General features: G+C 42.5%; 1 protein-coding gene across 1 annotated transcript in view; it reads left to right on the top strand.

Annotated features, from left to right (window-relative positions):
• Positions 1 to 7,722: 7,722 nt before the first annotated feature.
• The window catches only part of COL19A1 (collagen type XIX alpha 1 chain), a 327,107-nt gene continuing 314,624 nt past the window's right edge, over positions 7,723 to 20,205 (top strand). The window contains exons 1-2 of the mRNA XM_073789871.1: positions 7,723 to 8,160; positions 18,236 to 18,362. Of these exons, the coding sequence (XP_073645972.1) occupies positions 18,272 to 18,362 (91 nt within the window). The 5' untranslated portion in view covers positions 7,723 to 8,160; positions 18,236 to 18,271. The remainder of the gene's footprint in view (positions 8,161 to 18,235; positions 18,363 to 20,205) is intronic.

A 20,205-nucleotide genomic window follows, 5' to 3' on the forward strand; every position in this document is an offset into this window, starting at 1 on the left:
GTCCTCTGCATCGGCAGGCGGACTCTCAACCACTGCGCCACCAGGGAAGCCCAATAGTGGGTTTTAATATGACTATCAAAACATTAAAAGTTATTGTGAGGTTTTTATAAAAATAAAGAACTGTTCTGTATAGGAAAAGAAAAAAAATATTCTGTAGAGTTTGGTTAACACCTGACATGCTGAAAAATAAGTGTAGATTTATGAACTATCATTATTTCCTTCACTAGCTATGTTTTATGACTTCTCATAATTACTTGAAAGGGGCTTTATAAACATAAGAGCTTACATTTAAGATGGATAAAAATTATACTCCAATAAAGATGTTTAAAAAAAAGATGGATAAAAATGGGTTTATGCTAAAATAATTTGACAGCAAGAATGTCCTTGAGTATCAGAAAAGCAGATAAATCTGTCACCTTTGATAGAAAACAGAAACTAGTCAAATTCATCTTACCTTGTCTTAGTTGACTATTACTTTGTCTAGTTCACTATCTTGGAATTTCTTTTTAAGTCAGCATAGACTAAAGCGTGTTGCAACACAGCATCTGAATAAATAAAGTAGTTTTAAGACCAACCAATTTAGTTCATGGTTTTCTCTTAATTAAAATTGATTCCGGTCTTACAACAGAGACTTGTAGGTTTATTTCACATTGTCTTGTAAGGGGATTATGTTGTCACTATGTACCTTTGAGGACCCTGCTTTGTCTTGAGTTCCCCTTTAGCCTGTCTATTGGGTGATGTAGGGCTGCAAACGGGTGTTTGCAGAAGAAAAGTTGCCAGAGCAGAGTGGCTGAGAGCCTGGGCTGTGGAATGAGACAGTATCTGGGTGCAAATACTGGCTCTGTCAGGGATGGGTTCAGAGCCTTAGTCCTACGCTGTAAAAATAGGGCAATAGGGTTGTTGAATGATTTAAAAAAGATAAAACATGTAAAGCACTTAGTACCCTTCCTAGCACATGATGATTTTTAAAATTAATTAATTAATTAATTTTCTCTGTGCTGGGTTTTAATTGTGGCTCATAGGATCTTCACTGAGGCATGCGGGCTTCTTAGTTGTAGCATGTGGACTTCTTATTTGCGGCATGCAAACTCTTAGTTGTGTCACGCATGCAGGACCTAGTTCCCTGATCAGGGATTGAACCTGGGCCCCCTGCATTGGGAGCGTGGAGTCTTATCCACTAGACCACCAGGGAAGTCCCACACATGGTGATTCTTTTTTTTTAATTTATTTTGTTTTTGGCTGCGTTGGGTCTTTGTTGCTGTGCGCGGGCTTTCTTTTTTTTTTTTTTTTTTGCGGTACGCGGGCCTCTCACCGTTGTGGCGTCTCCCATTGCGGAGCACAGGCTCCGGACGCGCAGGCTCAGCGGCCATGGCTCATGGGCCCAGCCGCTCCGCGGCATGTGGGATCCTCCCGGACCGGAGCACAAACCCATGTCCCCTGCATCGGCAGGCAGACTCTCAACCACTGCGCCGCCAGGGAAGCACTGTGCGCGGGCTTTCTCTAGTTGCGGCGAGCGGGGGCTACTCTTCATTGCGCTGCGCAGGCTTCTCATTCTGGTGGCTTCTCTTGTTGTGGAGCACGGGGTCTAGGCACACGGGCTTCAGTAGTTGTGGCTCGCGGGCTCTAGAGCACAGGCTCAGTAGTTGTGGCGCACGGGCTTAGTTGCTCCGTGGCATGTGGGATCTTCCCGGACCAGGGATCGAACCCGTGTTCCCTGCATTGGCGGGCAGATTCTTAAACACTGCGCCACCAGGGAAGCCCACATGGTGATTTTTAAAAGTGATTCCATGAGAATCATAAGCTACATATATTCTAAATAGAAAATAAATATTCTAGAAGGAGGTTACAATGAAAAGAATCAATTTTATAGACATAAATCTGACATAATGTTCTAGGCAACCTATCATTTATGATGTGTCAGCACTGAATTTTTTTTTAGATGCATATAAGATTGGTTCTTTAAAAACATTCAGGAGTTAGTGCAAAGTTTAATTAGAGAATAATTAGAGATTCTTGTTCTAAGAATAGTAAGAGATTAAACAAAGTTGTGTTCTCATTTTCAATAATGAAAATTTCCCTTAGGTTTGGAAAAGGAGTGAAGAGGACATAGGATGAGGACATTTTCGACTAATAAGAATCTGTTGTCTTGATGTGTTGCTGTCCTCAGAGCCTCTGCGCTGGGGTCTTTTACAGATGAGAGCAAGTTATCCTGTGATTATTTTGGCAATATGGTAATTTAATTCCCTTAGACGTAAATACCAAACGAACGTGCCGCTTTTCCGTACCAACTCTGAGATTCAGTCTATACGATGTCATTAGAAAATTGTATGTCCTTAGTTACTTAACCCCCCAAGGCCTCATTTCAAAAAATACTTGAAGATTATACTAAGGAAAAATAATTTATTGTCTTAGATGCTCTGGGTATCCTTAAAAAAGGAAAAGACACAGTTCCAGCCCTCAAGGCGTTTACAGTCATGTCAGGGCCAAATACAGAAATGTGTGTGAAACAAGGTGTCAAGTAGACTGTCATTAAAAAGTGCAAATTGCGCTCCACCATACAGAGGCAGGGAGGGTCTGTTAGGTGGGAAGAGGCCAGGGAAGGAACTGTGTGATAGAAAACACCTCAAATAAGCAGGATTTCAAGAGCCACCTGGCATTTCAGTTGGCGGCTACAACAAGAGAGTGTGAGAAAGCACTGGCTGTTCAGTCTGTGGTCACAGGTCATTAACCTGGTTATGGCGTCATGTGCATTTAAGGGAACTGAGGTGACGGGGTGGAGGTTACTCGGTTTAGGGCCTCGAATTCCAGGGAAAGGATTTAGTTCAGTAGGAAACAAGACAATTCACTTTCCTCTTCTGAATAAGGGGAGGCGTGAGCTTGTTCCCTGTTGATTCTTTCAACAAATCTTTATGACAGAAACAGTAAACTCATCATTTCACATGTAATTATTTAGTGAAAGTGCCCACTAGGATGCTCTGACGATTTGTAAATATATTTACTGAGACGACAAAAAATGGACCCTTGAACCATGTGTGTGTTGGGATGTGAGGGACTTAGGGGCGCTGAACCTCTACGCTGTGGAAAATCAGAGTATAACTTTACAGTCAGCTGTCTGTGGTTCTGCAACCACGGATTCACCAACTATGGGATTTTGTAGTACTGTAGTACGTATTTAGTGGAAAAAAATCCACGTATAATTGGACCTACACAGTTCAAAGCCGTGCTGTTCAAGGGTCAGCTGAAGTTTGTTCACTGAAATCTTTTGATCCTGACGCTTTCACGTATGAATACAGTTTCCCCCTCTTTTGAACTCTCCCAGCATTTTATATCTACTTTGCTTATTACATTCCGTATTTTTATTTCAGATCGTCATTATACACATATACATCTCTTTCTTACCAAATGTTAAACCCCAGGAGGTGGGGCCCATGTCTAACCTATCTGTGTATACCCTACAGTGCTTAGTTTAAGAAGCGTTCAAAAATACATATCAAATGAATAAACGGTTTAAATAGTATTAGCTTCCTAGTGAAACCACTAGGCTAAGTTCAAATGTTTTAAGTTGCATCCTAATTTTTATCTGGAAGATTCCTCCTGGCAATCATTGAAAGGGGTAACTGAAAGGCCAATTTCTCAGTTCTCTTAAACCCACTGCTTTGTTAATTTGTTGGCGATATATAAAACACCACACTTGTTCATGTTTGTTGTACTTTTTATTACAACAGCAATACATGTTCACTGTAGAAAATGTATATATTACAGACAAGCAAAAGGAAGAAATCAGAATCTCCCATATCCTAACTCAGAAGTAACCACAGCTACTGTTTCAGAGGAGTTTATGAAGCAGACTCAACATGGATTTTTTTGTTTTGTTTTGTTTGTTTTTTTTAACATCTTTATTGGAGTATAACTGCTCTACAATGGTTACTTTCTGCTTTATAACAAAGTGAATCAGTTTACATATACATATGTTCCCATATCTTTTCCCTTTTGCATCTCCGTCCCTCCCACCCTCCCTATCCCACCCCTCTAGGTGGTCACAAACCACCTAGCTGATTTCCCTGTGCTATGCGGCTGCTTCCCACTAGCTATCTATTTTACATTTGGTAGTGTATATATGTCCATGCCACTCTCTCACTTTGTCACAGCTTACCCTTCCCCTCCCCATATCCTCAAGTCCATTCTCTAGTAGGTCTGTGTCTTTATTCCCGTCTTGCCCCTAGGTTCTTCTGACCATTTTCTTTTTTTTTTTGAATTCCATATATATGTGTGTTAGCATACGGTATTTGCTTTTCTCTTTCTGACTTACTTCACTCTGTATGACAGTCTCTAGGTCCATCCACCTCACTACAAATAGCTCAATTTCGTTTCTTTTTATGGCTGAGTAATATTCCATTGTATATATGTGCCACATCTTCTTTATCCATTCATCTGTCGATGGACATTTAGGTTGCCTCCATGTCCTGGCTATTATAAATAGAGCTGCAATGAACATTGTAGTACATGACTCTTTTTGAATTATGGTTTTCTCAGGGTATATGCCCAGTACTGGGATTGCTGGGTCGTATGGTAGTTCTATCTTTCGTTTTTCAAGCAACCTCCGTACTGTTCTCCACAGTGGCTGTATCAATTTACATTCCCACCAACAGGGCAAGAGTCTTCCCTTTTCTCTACACCCTCTCTAGCATTTATTGTTTGTAGATTTTTTTAATGATGGCCATTCTGACTGGTGTGAGGTGATACCTTATTGTGATTTTGATTTGCATTTCTCTAATGATTAGTGATTCAACATGCATTTTTTAAACTGTTTAATACACTTGGCTAATTTGCCTTTTACAAAGGGCAACTATTTGGTGCCCCTTCTTTTGAGGTCAAGAATATCAATCCTGTCAGAATGGGTGGAGGAAAAATCACCCCTTTATCAAGCTGCATTTCTTTGCATAGTAATTTAGTTGAATATTTTTTCATGTGTTCACTGACCATTTGTATTTCCTTTGTGAATTGCCTCTTTACATTTTTGCCTATTTTTTTTTAATTGGGATACGTATCTCTCTCCTTTTTTAAAAAATGATTTTTGAGAGCTGGGTGTGTAGTAATAAACATTTTCCCAGTCAGGCGTTTGTCTTTTAACATATTTCCTTTCAGCATCACCGATCCCTAGGAAAAGGGTCTAATAAGCTAAGTGAGAGTCAGATCCATGATCACCTCTTCCTCTCATTCCTAAGCTGAGTCAATGTCAGGAGCTCAATGTCTTCCAGGAACAGAAGCAAACATAGTAACCACCAGCGGAATATTATTTTCTCTATGAGGACAATTATTTTTTGAAACAAGGGTAAAAATAGCATTTAAAAATTTTAAATGCCCTAACTTACTTTTGCCAAACATTTTGAACTAACAGGACTACTTTCTTTCTACCCTTACTTGTATGATACGAATACGAGACACAGTACCGGCCTAAAAAGGAATAGAAAGGGAAGTACGTGCTCTCGATGACAAGTCAGAGTTGGTAATTACAGCTGACAGTGACGTCTGTTCCTCCTCTATGGATGCATTGAAGAATTTCCATGGGGTCTGTATGGGAGTCATGTATGCCTGTGCCCCTCCATTCAATAGAGAATGAGCGCTCTTATGGCTTGTTAACCAAGAAGCTAGCTGGGGGCAATGCTGAAATTCTTTCTTCTTGGAAAATGGAAACTATGAAGGGGGGAAAAAGTGAAAGAAATTACAAAAGGGAAAAAGTAAAGCAACATGGCCGGGAGTACAGAAGTACACAAAAACGAAGGAAAGGAAGAAGAAGTTGCCATGTTAAAACAGAAGCGATTGAGAAGTGAGGTTTAGAACACACGCATTCTTTCAATTTATTATGGGGCAATTATCAAAATATGGTTCAGTGTTAATTTAAATGCTTAAATTATGTAGGTGGGGCATTAAAAATATGGAACAGTTTTTTAAAATGCATTTCAAATGGAATTTAGCCCACTTAAGGCATAAAAAATACTAGTTAAACATGTCTCCCATGGGAGAAAAGTAGAAAACTGTTTGTTTTTGAAATCTTAAAAATTTTTTTTTGTCACACATGGATACAGCTAAACTGGGTGTTAGAAGCCCTCCAAGCTGTTTGCCAGAATTCAAAGTCCTTTCACATTCCCCTGTAATTTTCAGATGTTCCTTCACCAGTGGTAGCTTCAGAAGCAAGTGGGAAAATGCAAGTTTATAACAGTATTGGGGTTAGATAAATAAAATGGGCTTGGTTAGGAGATCTCTCTACTTGAAGTCACTTTGAAATTCAGTGAAAGGAACTGGATAAAGGACCAAATCCCAGGGATCTGATAGTTCGTGATCATGAAGCCAGCCCACATTTGAACACTTTCCTGAAAGCAAAACACAGGAGGATTTACTGATCTGGAGATGCTGGTGTATCTAGGGACAAAGGAAGCAGTAGATAATAACTTTTAATTGTATTTCTTTATTTTTCACTTTCTTCCAAACTCTTATCTAGTTCAATACTTTGAGCAGGAAAATGAGCAATTCAAGAGAAACAAAAATATTACAGTGTTTGGCTAGTTCCAAAACCTCTTAAAGACTATGAAATTATTAAAATATTTATGAAAATAATGCTAACATGAAGATGATTTACTTGTATTAAAGCACAAATTAGAAGCAAAATTTCAAGCTTCCTTTTAGGTAGTTTTAAAGGCTTATTTTAAATAGTACTAATTAAATGTCAATGTAAAGTTAATTGTCTATGGGAGAAATAAAACCTGGATGCTTTCATTTCAATTAAAAGGTAAAGTACAATTGCTTTGAGAGGAAAAAATATTCAAAGAGGGGTAATACTATTTAGAAAATTAGAGAAAGGTCACCACAGTCTGATGCAGGTATGGGAACCCTGTTTTTCGGATGGCCATCTGGGCAGCGTGACTCATGTAACATCCTCCCTCCTTGGCCTCTTTCCACAGTCAACCAAAAACCAGTGATGAAAATCACAGGAGAAGAAAACACATCAGGAGGTTTTAAGTCCTGACATGTAAACACGGTTTGCATCACTATGGATGCAAGACTCTAAAACTACAGGGATTTTGATTAGGATGAAAGACAGGTTTAAAAACTACCAGTCGACTCTTTCACAGTTTCACTTCAATGAGGTGGAAATGAGCTGTCTGCTAACAATTTTTTTTAACACTTAAAATTTTTTGCCAGCCTGATTTTATTTCCTGATCTGTGAGCGCAGACATTTGTGAAGCCTATTGCTATGGTTTAAGATAACTTTTAAGCTTAATGATTTTCACCAGTATGGATCAATAGTATAATTTATCCTATTTCGCCAATTGTGGCAATACTGAACATTAAACCAAGTTACCTGTTTTCTAATGCCTGACTTACTTTTCCGAATTCTATAATGGTTCTACTTTTCTTTCAAACATATATATATATATATATATATGTCTATATGTATATATGTCTATACAATATGTATATATACCTACAAGTATACATACATACCGTCTATATATACTGTCTCTACACACACTGATCTGCAGAAAAATGTCACCTTCACAGGTTCGAAGGGATCCCAAAGCGTTCAAAACCCAGGATCTGCAGTACCAATCCATAGAAAGATATAATATTTAAAACCACAAAATAGTTTTGTGGACTCTGAGACAAAACCGTGTCACGCAAGCCTGTACACAGGAGCCTGATTAGAAGGCTGGCGGGCTCTGCTGACCAAATTCATCTAAACTGACGGAAAAGCACAAACTGAAACGTAAACGATGTCCTTCTTTAGCTCAACTGTTAAAAAGCCAATTATCTACCTGTGCGTGCTCGCCGCATGCAATACTTTGATGACACTTCGCAATCAGGAGTGAGAAACTCTGAAGCCTTTGCATCCACCCGTCCTTCTATCTGGGAACCAGCGAATAAAACAGCAACCCGAAAGGCATAACTCCCGGCTGTAGGGCGACGTGGCTGTAATGCAGGAAAACCTGGGCCTGAGTTGGCGGAGTCCTCGGTCCTCGTCGAGTGGGAGGGTCACACGGGGAGAGACTAATAAGGGCAGCGAGGCGTCCCCCGTCCCCACTCGCAGGGCGCTCAGTGCTCGCGGTGCTGCAGCCGCGCGCGGTCTCCGCTGCGCCTCCGAGGGCCCCGCGCGCGGTCAAGGTAAGTGCGCGGCGCCGCGACCCTGCCCGTCGCCCGCTCCCTCGCACGCACGCGGCTCCGGGTCGCCGCTCGCGTTCGGGCTCCTTCGCGTGCATCCGCTTTTCCAGAAAATCTGAAAACGGCGCTACCCTCGTAGGTGGGTTTGGGTGGATAAATAACGTACACCTGCAATTGCGCATTCCCATAGGTAGCTTAACCCTGGGACCCGCAACGTTTGGCACGATCTGGCCACTGGAGCACGCTGCGTAGACCGTAGGTCGTGTTCCTGTGTTCCCATAATGCAGGCTGCGGGCTGTATACTTTAGTTCTAGGTGGTTCTGCCGGCTCTGTGTGTTTGTAGAGCGGAACCAGGACCCCTGCTGATGCGGTGAGAACAGGCACCGAACACAGAGGAAACAAGGATCCCTGGGGTGGAATGCGCAAAACAAACCCACTCAATAGAAATTCAAGCCGTTAGAGCTCATTTTTTGGTTTCTGTCTAGAAGCGAGGAGACAGTTACGGGACATAAATTGGGAGACGCGGGGTTGCGGCGCCTCCCCCCCTACCGTTCTGACCCGAGGCTGCTTCTCCGAGCGCGGCTCCCGGGGTGCGGCGCGGGCGGGGATCCCGGGACTCGGCCTCCCCGGCCCGGCTCATCCCGGCGCGCCCGGCCCTGCGCCCTGATTGCCCCGCAGCCGGCGCCGCGAGGCCGGGCCGAGCGCCGGGGTCCCCGCCGTCCCCTGCCGCCGCCAGATCCGCCGCGGCCGCGGGGAGGAGGCGGGCACTGCAGGGTCCCGGAGAAGTTTGTTGGCCCGGAATCAAGCTTGCCGCGGCCGCGGGCTCTCCAGCTCCTCCGGGGCGCGCGGCGTAGCCGCGAAAGCTGCCTCAAGTCGGTTACGGAGGGAGGGGGAGAAAAGCGAGGCGAGTCGGTGGGCAGACGAGCCGGTGGACCGGCAGGGCTGCAGCAGCCTCAGAGGCGCAGAGATGCGGATTGGCAGAGGGTGGGGAGAAGCAGAGTTCCAGATCGCAGGGTCAGCCAGCCTCAGGGGACAGCAGGCTGGGGGTAAAAAGAGGAGGACCCAGATTCCCGCAAATGCATCGTTTTAATCGAACCATCCAGGAACTGGTGACCGGAGCCACTGCTGGAGGCTGGGAAATGGGAGCTTAAAGGAAACCACTGAGCTGCCTCCCCCCCCCCCCCCCCCCCCCCCCCGTTCCAAGACTACTTGGTTCCATCTTCTGCCTGGAGGAGGGGGCCGAGGAGAAACCAGATGGGAGGATGGTCCGGACGCGCAAAAGCGTTTTGTATCTGCCTGATAATGGAGCGGAGGAGATAAAACCTCTCCAACAGCCCCCTTCCCACCCATCCCGACAAAAAAAAAAAGAGAGGGAGAGAGCAATGGTGCTTCTTCTGCCCCAAAACAAGTGCCACTGTCATTCTTTAAGGGATTTAATAAACCGCTTCAACTGAGTGACAGTCTTTCAGCATCTCCTTCTGGTCCATGGGGAAAAAACGGTGGGACCCTAAGTAGAGATCTTTGACGTGTGCCTGCAGAAGAGAAGAGATGTTTAGGTCTTCAGATGGTGCAACACGTCCCTAAAACCCCTTCCTGAGGAATAGCTCTTCAGGATGGAAAAGAGGATGGTGATGCCCAGGGTGGAAAGTTCATTCTCTCCCCGGGTGTTAGAAAATGGAGAAAGTTACAGGCAGGTGCTTCTATAATGTGTTGTCCAGCCTGATCTCTAGAACTGGTCAGGAATCTAAGTGGGGTTTGCTGAGAAAGGAGGGAGAAGGTGGGCGATAGAGTAGGGGAGAGAGCCTGAACCTGATAAAAAAAAAGGTCAGAGAAAGAGCAAAAAGATGACAGGAAACCAAGAGTGATTATTCATTCTCACAGTTGGGACGTGATCTCTGTGCCTGAATCATCATCATCCAAGGAAACCACCTAAAACAGATGGAAACCCGTGGTATTGTCCAGAAATAGAAAGTTCCCATCTACTTTCTGGTCCTTCAGTTTAATCTCTCCTGCTGCAATTTTGGTTCATTTTTTTCCCCAGCAGACAGCAATGCCCAGTGGGTACACAGAATGGATGGTTTAAAGGCAGGAGAAGATATGCAGATAGAGACCATGGTTGTCTGGCCAGTTGGCAGCATTAATACAAATTCAAGTGAAGAATGAAAAATTAGCAGGAATATGAACTAGCAGAGCTAGAGAGATGCAATATATAACCTGGAGAGGATGCTGGAAAAAATATTTGAGGTGGGCCACGTTGAGGAGTATATCCTAAAGAGGCAGAGAATAAGGAGGCTTAGCAGAACACAGCAGGAGAGAGGACCTTCCAGCCAGAAGGAAAGGCACGTGTGGAGGCTTAGAGGTGGGCGTGAGCCGTCATGTGCCTGGTAAGTTGGAGAATCTAAGCTGGGGTGAAACCAGAGATGAGGAGATCAGATAGCACCTGCCCAGGAAAGATTGGAGAGGAGAGCTGAAGGGCCAGGGGCTCGATAGGGTGTGATTCTGCAGGCCACGAGCGAGATAACCAGGTGAGGAAGTTGCACGTCGAATTTGGAAATGATAGAAAGATGCGAAATGCAAGCATGGTATCAAAAAAAAAAAAAAAAAGAGTGGAACGATAGGCCTCTCTTATCCATGCAGAGGTTGTGAGGCCCAACGCGCCTCTGATCCCTCTCGGAGAGAAAGCAAAGATAATCCTGAGATTGCAAGGTTATTCGATCAGAATATTAGGAGAGGCTTCCAAATGGGAACATCAGGAAAAGTTGATAGATCAGGCAAAAAGATACAATATTTATTTAAAATTTGAAGCAGCATTGGGTCATTGATATAGAAATACCTGTGGAGGCCGAGCTAGAGAATTAAAATCTGACAAAATATAGGTCGGTCATGGTGGTTGAAACTGAGAATAGCATCCAGAAAGAAAGTTGATGGTGACAGCTGTCTTTTAGAGAAGTGAGTCAATAAAAGAAACGGGTTGTTGAGGGTGGAGAGAGTTGGTTAAACCTGCTCAAGGGGAACCTAAGCCTGGTGACCCCCTGGGAAGTCGACACTAGTTTTGAAGTGACAGGAGAAATAACAGAACTTTGAGGAAATGTGATAGTGTTGATCAGTTTTAGAGAACTATATCCATTAAGAACCAGGAAGTATGTTTTCGGTAAAAGAAGAAAAGTTCAATAGTATTTTTTTGGTCTCACTAAATAACTGAAATTATGTTCCCTGAGCCTTCTTTTAGTAGTTTTTCCTCTATTTCTCTATAACTCTTCACTTCATCCATATTTTTTGTAATTGTTAAGTCCCTATCTGAATACGTTACTTGGCTTCAACCTTTCATTTGCTTAATTTTAGTCCACATAGGATTGCCTTAGACTGTATTCATCCTACACGTTGATCAAATGAGGATCTATTAAATGCCAAGTTGAAACAAAATGCAAATATCAGATACAACCTGTTTTCGCCAAGATATTCAGTATAGAGAGGACACAGAACGCGCACAAGTTACTACGATGCAGGGTAGACCAAGCTGAAGCAGGGCTGGATCCTGAGCGCTGGTGGATCACAAGGCAGTGAGTAATGGATTCTGAGATGGGGCTTGCAGACGTCACAGAGGACACAGCATGTGAGCTACACGTGGAGGGCAGATTAGACGAAGAGAGTTGGAAGAACATTCCAGCATGTGCAGAAGCCTGGCACATTTTGGGGCTTGGGAATAGTTTGATGGAGTAGAGTTTGTTTGGACATGAGCCTGGTCAGATGAGTGGAGGCCCTGATGTAACACAGCCTTGAGTGCCTGCTGCCCTAAGGAGTGGGCATGGAAGGCACCAGGAGGCTTTGAGAAGGCAGAACACGAACGCCGGGTCTTTGCTTTAGAAACAGAATTCCTGGGCAGTAGGGAGATGGAACTCCAGGGAACAGTCCTGGGGGAGAGGAGATTATTGGAGTCAGTCGCACTTTTCCAGATTCAAAATTGTAGGGAAGTGAAGTAAGGCAGCTTTTGTGAGGATGGTTGGTATGGATTCAAAAACCATTTCAAAAGTAGATTTGACAGATTTTGAAAGAGATTTTATATGGGGGATGAAGAATGAATTCAAGATGATTTTGAAATTTCTAGCCTGGATTCCTAAGTTCAAGATGATGCCTGTAATTAAAAGATAAAAATCAGGAGGTTTCTGTAGAATATAACAAGGGCAGAAACATTGCCGAAGCTGCAAAAGACCTCGCGGAATAACTTCAATTTCATGACTACGGTCAATAGCAAAATGATGAAATAATGCTGGATGGAGTCCTGAGCTCTTGAGGATACTTTTTTTCCTGTTCTGGGCTTGGATTTTTAACTGCATAGGCGTGACTTTCCAGCCAGTCTTTTACAATAGTTTATAGACTCCACTATAGCTTCACTAAAGATAGATTCTAAAGATTGGTAAAAGAACAGATGTGTAACACCTGTTGCTTTTGCTTATTTACAAGATGTGTCACTTCATAACAGTATGGCCAGATTTCCTTGGTGGAGTTATGTACAGGCGCATTGGAGGGTAGTCAAGGAAGTTTGATTTAAAAATCAACCCTCTACCCACTCACATGGCATTTCCTTTTATAATAAATGTTCCGAAAACTTGGGTTCTTTCAGCCGTTTAACAACTCAAGCCTATTTTTTAAAGTCCACATGCGTTGCTCATTTAACAGCTTACGTAAAGCGAATCAATGTTGCCTTTCTATTTTCTCCTTTCACTTATCTTTTGCATGTTATTTTCTAGTTGGTATTAGATCTAATGCTCTGCCCCTTTACCGAAGACCAAATTCAAATTTCAGAGATGCAGAATGAGCATTATTAACTGTTTGATGGCATAGAATCAAATTATTCATGTTCTGTAGGCAGATTGGGCTTGGTTTCCTTTGAGATGGCCCCCGACCATCTTATCTAGGCAGCCCCCATTCCATCATTCTGTCTACTGATTCTGCGTTCCTTTGCTTCCTAGTGTCTGTCTCTAAAAGATGACGTATGTGTCTGTTTGTTTGCCATCTCCCTGACCAGAGTGACCCAGGGACTGTTTGGCTCACTGCTTTGGTGTCCACAGTGTACGTAGTAGGACCACATCCTGTCGATGGGATGAAAGATTAAGATTTCCCAATATTTCTTTCTGTCCTCTTTGTGGTCTCTGTACACAAATACACATTAATAAGAAAATTTAAAAAATCTATGTCCTAATTCAAATATTCTCAGTTTTTATAGTTGCCATCTAAGATTTCAAGAACTGGATTAAAGAAGTTTAAAGGACAGTGGCTCTTTAAAATTCCCTAAGCCCAACCAGTCTCCACAGATATTCTGGTTGGCAAAGGATGGTGAGAATAATGGGTTTTGGTAGAGGTCAGAGGCCAGCCTTCAGGCAGCCGACTTCTCTTTGCTGTTCAGACAATGAGAAGCCAGCTGCAGGCAGGGCTGTCTGGATGACCTTAGAGGGTTCCTGGTCTCCAGGAGTGTTGTCTGCTCAAGACGGCCAGTGCTGGGCATACTCACGACAGTGACTTTCATACTGGGAAGGAACTGTGGAGGGTCTGGCTCGAATCTTGACGGAGATTAGCTGAAATTTGAAAAGGAAGCTTACAGGGATGTGATAGGTCTGTCCCACACCCTGGTAGTAAACATCATGGGGTAACAGCAGAGGATTTTTAGTCAAGCAGACCTAAACCGGAACCCCAGGCTCTGGGATCCTCTCTATGAGCTTTAATGTTTCATGTCTGTACCAGGCAAGAAGGTCCCTGCTCTGGGCTCTACATTTTAGAAGGTCTTGCTCTGTCTGTGCACCTGCTCTCAGTGGTAAGAGTCCACAGAGGTAAGGGGACCGGCCCACCCAAAGCCAGAGCTTCTAAACTAGGCTGTGGGAATCCAAGATCCTGACATTCCCTGACCAAATGACCTTTAGTCATCTTGCAGGATCTGGACACCTCTTCCTTGGGTCCATCTTCCCAGGGACAGACCAAGTCACTGGTGTGAACGATCCTAACCCCAAGGGGTGGTCAAGGAGAGAAGTTTGCAGGTGCTGTGGACAAAGCTTGGGCTTACGGGCGTGTTCCCACATGTGTGAGTGAGGCCCCTCATGGTGCAGATGGAACCAGGAATGGGAAACAGTACGGGAGGAGCTTTGTCTAGTCCAGAGGCCACTGCATCCCCTGCAGCCTTCTCTGTTCAATTTTGAACGTGATCTTGGCTTTTAGGTCTTTGTGAAAGTTTGTCAAGGTGAAAGGAGAAAATATATACTTCTTATCAGTTTTATTAGCTTCATTTTTAACTTTTAAATATTTAGACATATGGAATGCAGAGCTCTTGCCCTGTACCCTGCTCATGTTAGGAGCAGGCATGAGTGCCTCTCAACTTATTATGAATATTAAATAAAATACCATATATAAAAGAAATTCTGCTTCAGAAAAGGAGACCAAGTATGTTGCCGGTAATCTCCGTATCCTTCTTAAAATGCATCAAGAGCCATCTTTGTATAAGTCTGGAAAAAGGTGATTTGGGGGCCCGAAGAAACCTCAGCAACTACATATATTACCCTGAGGTTCTCCATCAGTCACTCAGTCGGTAAAGTACTGAAGGTTAAAGTTTAAATCCTACCTGGAAAGAACAACACATTGCACTGTGATAACATTGGCTCAGATTCATTTGTAAAACTATCTTGATAGTCATGAGCTAGGATCTGAGGGGACAGGAGAGAAAACAGGCAAGTTTCAATGAGGAAGGAGATTTTTGGATGGTGGAAAAAGCCCAGAATTGAGAAATCCAGGGAGGGCACCAGAGGTGGGTGGAGAACAGCTAGAAGCAGCCTGAGGACAGCAGGTAGTATCTGGAGATTGTGGGAAGGATCTGGGAGAGAGGTCCAGGAAGACCTCAAGGGAAGTTTTGCCCTTGACGCTTTTGTTGGGGTCAACCCTGAAATTGCCTGCAGCAGAGGGAAAATATCTGGGAAAGGTGTCTTTTTTTTTTAAACACAAACAAGGCTTCCTTTTGAGACCGTGTAAAAAGTTTTTTCAGATGCTCATAGCTGCGTACATGTCTAATCAGGATTGAAACAATGGAAACTTCCAATAGCAAACACGTTTTCGAAACATACAAAAAGAAAGGATGTACATTACAATGACCCTTAAAATATTATAAGATTCTGAAATGCCTTAAGAATTCTGAATGATTAAACTATTGTCACTACAGATTCAAACGTAAGTACACTTCACTGTGTCTCAAGATTTACAAATTGGCAGTTTCCTCCCTTGCAATTCAAAGAATATTTACTGAGTCCTGCTTTTCCAGGTACCATGCCAGGCACCAGGATACAGTGATGGACAAGACACACAGTCCCTGCCCTCAGGAGCTTAGAGTTGAGTGAGGGCCATAAACATGTGTACAGACAGAAAAGTCTGAGCTAGAGAAGAGAGGGGCCAGGGCGTCTACTGGTCAGGGAAGGGCTCTTCCACATAGTAACATTTACATGGAAGGATGCAGGATGAACAGGACCCAGCATGTTCCTGGATGAGGAAACAGCATGTGCAAAAGCCCTGAGGGTGGAAAGAGTGAGGGAATTTGAGGAACAGGACATCAGCAGGAGGGCGGGTAGGAGCCAGTTTACTCAGGGCTTCTGGACCATAGAAAGCCTTTTGGATTATATTCGAAGTTCAGTGGGAAACCATTGAAGGGTTAGAAATAGGGGGTGACGTGATCCAACCTTGACTTTAAGGAAAGCTGTCTAGTGCTACGTAGAGAGTGAACTCGGTCAGGAGCCCATCGTGGATAGGGAATCAGTTAGGAAGCTGTGGAGGAGTCGACACCAGGGCAACCTGAGCTAGGCCAGTGGCAGAGGAGAGGAGAGCAATGGTTAGTGGGTTTGAGATGCGACTTGTTGATGGGGATGTGTGAGATGGGGGTACAGAAGGTGGAAGAATCCATGCGATGCTTGGGTGTCTAGCTGGAGCGCTTTGATGGGGGCTAATCATGGAGACTGGGAAGAACGCGAAGGTGCAAGGTGTGGTTAAGAACCAAGCATTCGATTTGTATATGGTTACAGATGTCTCCGTGATGTCTGAGAGGGAATAGTGAGTAGGCCGCTGGACGCAAAGTCTAAAGTTAGGAGAACAGGATTAGACTGGAGAGGTAAATTTTAGACCCATCATCTGACAGATACTGCTTAAAGCCGAGAGGATTGGTAAGATTACCTAAGAGACATTATAAAGAGAGAGGAGAGGAGGACCCATAGACCCCACCATTAAGAAATCAGGTAGAAAGAAGATCTAAGAAGGGGAATTAGAAGGAAATACCAGAGAGTGTGAGGGCAGGGGGGCCAGTGAGAGTGAGGGTTTCAAGAAGGAGGGCGTGATCAGCTGCTGGAAATGCCACGGAGAGTTGAATTAGATGCAAAGAGAAAAGGGTCCTTCTTTCAAGTTTTGCTGAACTTGGCTGGAGACATTTCAGTAGAGTGGTGGAATGGCAATTCTTTTGTAACTAGAACATTTAGTCAACTAACCATAACATCAATTCTTCAAACATTTTGAAGTTAAGTACTTTTATCCTCTAAGTGACTCAAAGAAATAGTTGGGAAACCTCAAGTGTGAATTCATATGCTTACGGCTATATAGCTGTCTGGTTCTTTGTTGCCGAAACAGGGACCAAAGCTTCAATGAACATAAATTTTTAGGATGCTTTGGCATTTCTCCATTGTTCAAACATCACTATCAACCTCAGGATGAATAGATAAACATAACTACATTTTTACTAATTATTTTTTATGAATATGTGGAGCAAACAATTATAACAGCAGATACTTTTTTGAACACTTACTGTATTCAATGCCCTGTGCTATACTCTTTCCAGGTATTAAACAATTTATTGCTAGTATTATTCCCAGTTTTCAGATGAATAAATGAAGTCTTGGAGAAATCATGTAACTCATTCATGAGTGGTGGAACCTAGGCATGAAGCTTTAACCACTGTGCTATACTGCTAACTTATCAACTCATAAAAATCAGTTTGGTTAAAAATGCAAACAATCAAGAATCTCTCTGAAAGTTAGATCCATATTTGTGAGTTCACTTAATTGAAACAGAATTAATTACTTTAACAGTTACCAACGGCCTTGAAATAAGAGCTAGGATAAGTTTCCAAAGTCAGATGAGGATTATGACCATAGCTGGATGAGAGAGTTCAAAAGAAATAAGGCATAGGGCTTCCCTGGTGGCGCAGTGGTTGAGAGTCCGCCTGCCGATGCAGAGGACACGGGTTCGTGTCCTGGTCCGGGAGGATCCCACGTGCCGCGGAGCGGCTGGGCCCGTGAGCCATGGCTGCTGAGCCTGCGCGTCAGGAGCCTGTGCTCCCTAACGGGAGAGGCCACAACAGTGAGAGGCCCGCGTACCGCAAAAAAAAAAAAAAAAAAAAAAAAAAAACAAGAAAATACTGACACATGCTACAATATGGTTGAACCTCGAGGACGATATGCCTGGTGAATAAAGTCACAAGAGGATAAATACAGTGTGATTCCACGTGCGTGTGACCTAGAGCAGTCAGATTTGTAGAGACAGAAAACAGAATGGTTGTTGCCAGGGGCTGGGGTGGGAGAAATGGGGAGTTACTGTTTAATAGATACAGAGTTTCAGTTTTGCAGGATGAAAAGTGACAGGTGGTGGTGGTGATTATACAGCATGAAGATACTGAATGCCACTGAACTGTACACTTAAAAATGGTTAAGATGGTAAACTTTGTTATGCGTATTTTACCAGGATTAAAAATAAAGATATATACAAATCATCGTAAGTAGCGTGGCTTTAAAAAAATTTAGAAGAGAAATTTAAGTTATATGAGGCTGTATAGACATTGATAACTAATTAGGAACTAATCTGAAAATACTTTCAGAGGCTTTCATGCATAATAAGGTATATATTAATATATAATGTCTAATTACATGTATATGCAGATATCCAATTCTATAATTATATATATTGTAAAATTCTATTGTGTTCTCTTTGGTGACGAGGATTTTCTGGAGATAATGATGAAGGGAACTGTATGCAATAAGCTCAATTCAGATATTCTGTTCTGTTGCAGGTCTGTGGCCACTGGATCCCATGGTTTTGAGGCGCCATGAGACCCGCTGGCTCTTGGAAGCTTTGGTTCTGGGCAGCGATGCTCCTGCTTCCTGCTTCCGCTTCCGTGGTGAGCAGGGACAAGCCAGGTATCCAGGCCACCTCTTGTCCGGTCTCCAAATGTTATTTATAGTCTTTATTTTAAAAAAAATATTAAAATAAATCTTATTAGGGTTGAAGAGGCCATAGATTCAATCTACTAGCACAAAATAGATAATAATTTATTGTTTTCCCCATTGACCTTCACATTGCACATTGAGAATGTCTAAAATTACATTTTTATATGCATATTATATGAGTCTAAATAGCCTTTTCTTTCTCTCACTGATAATTACAAATATAAATATGTATGTACATCTCTGTGTGTGTCTATTTTTCCTTTTCCCCTTTTAATGAAGTTTTTCAAGTTATTCAAATTGTAAGTATAGAAACCCATCCTCAGTTAGGATTAACCAAGGACATAGCTAATGTTAATTACAGAAAAGTGAAAAACAGAATAAGAAATAGAAAAGGAGATGTAGTTTAATTATATATCAATTTTGTAGTATCTCAGATGAGGCAAACGAAAGATTAACAGTCGTGAGAGCACTTTTTGAACTAAATAGATAATATTTATTTGCAACTGTTCAGTTATCAACCTCATACATATTTCCAAAGGACTTGAAGGCAATTTGAAACATTCACTTCCACTTCTGATTTTTAAAAATGATCCGGTGGCTAATTTGGAAGGCTCTTCTTGAAGACTGAGTATGCGTTAAGTTACTGACCTCAATGTACTTCGCATTCCAAAGTTGAACTAGACACATTGAAAAGCCATTTGCTGAGCAAAGAGAAACTTCAACTCACCTTCTATGCAAAGGATCACATATGATATATTCTGACCCTGGTCACATATGATGACGTGTCCTGAGACTATGAGTCTTATTGTGCTTATTCTTTTGAATGTTTCTTTCAGAATTTTTGCTAAACAGGTATAAACATACCCTAGTAGAGACTTTTGAGTTTGAAGCACTCATAAAATCAAAACATATCTGAGTCACAGTGTTTTGTAAGTCTTTATGATTTTTTACTAATTTGGCAGGAGTTACATTTCATAAAATAATCTACATGAAAGTTTGAATATTCTAACACTGTACAAATGACATCCTGTGGCTATCATACTTTTTTGGGGGAAAATCTTTTTTCAGAAAAGTCGGGCGTGACTCATGGCAAAAAGAAGTCCCTAGGGCAGGGAGTTTATTCTGATAATGTTGCTACTCTTCTGAATTAAAAAAATATACATTTATTTATTTGGGCTACGCCAGTTCTTAGTTGCAGCATGCAGGCTCTTAGTTGTGGCGCACAGACTTCTTAGTTGCAGCATGCATGAGGGATCTAGTTCCCTGACCAGGAATCGAGCCCCATGCCCCCTGTATGGGGAGCACAGAGTCTTACCCACTGGACCAGCAGGGAAGTCCCTCTTCTGAATCTTTTTTACATCTCTTCCTTTTAAGAGACGTAGCAGGAAATGCAATTTGCTACTTAATCAGAGGGGATAGGACTTTTCTGGTTTGAAAGGAGAATGAATCAGTTTCTAGGCACATGCTAGTGTGTAATAAATAAATGTTCCTGATGACATTGATTTGAAGGATCTACATAAATGGTTTTCCAATTTCAGTGTGAGCAAGAATCATCTGGGGTACTGATTCTGGAGTCCCACTCCCAAAGATTCCTATGATGCGGGACAGCATGGGGTGGGATTCAGTAATTTACATCTTTAACCAGCTCCCCACGTGAATCTAATGCCTATGTTTGCGGAAAACAGAGGAACACTCACCTTTGGGATGATTAACTATTTCTTTTTATCGTTATTATTTTTTCTTAGCTGGTTGTCTTGCACCTTACACTACCAGGTTGCATTTGTTTATTTATTTAGACTTTAATAACGTTCTT

The sequence above is a fragment of the Tursiops truncatus genome, chromosome 12 (assembly GCF_011762595.2).
Source record: "Tursiops truncatus isolate mTurTru1 chromosome 12, mTurTru1.mat.Y, whole genome shotgun sequence".
Classification (NCBI taxonomy): domain Eukaryota; kingdom Metazoa; phylum Chordata; class Mammalia; order Artiodactyla; family Delphinidae; genus Tursiops; species Tursiops truncatus.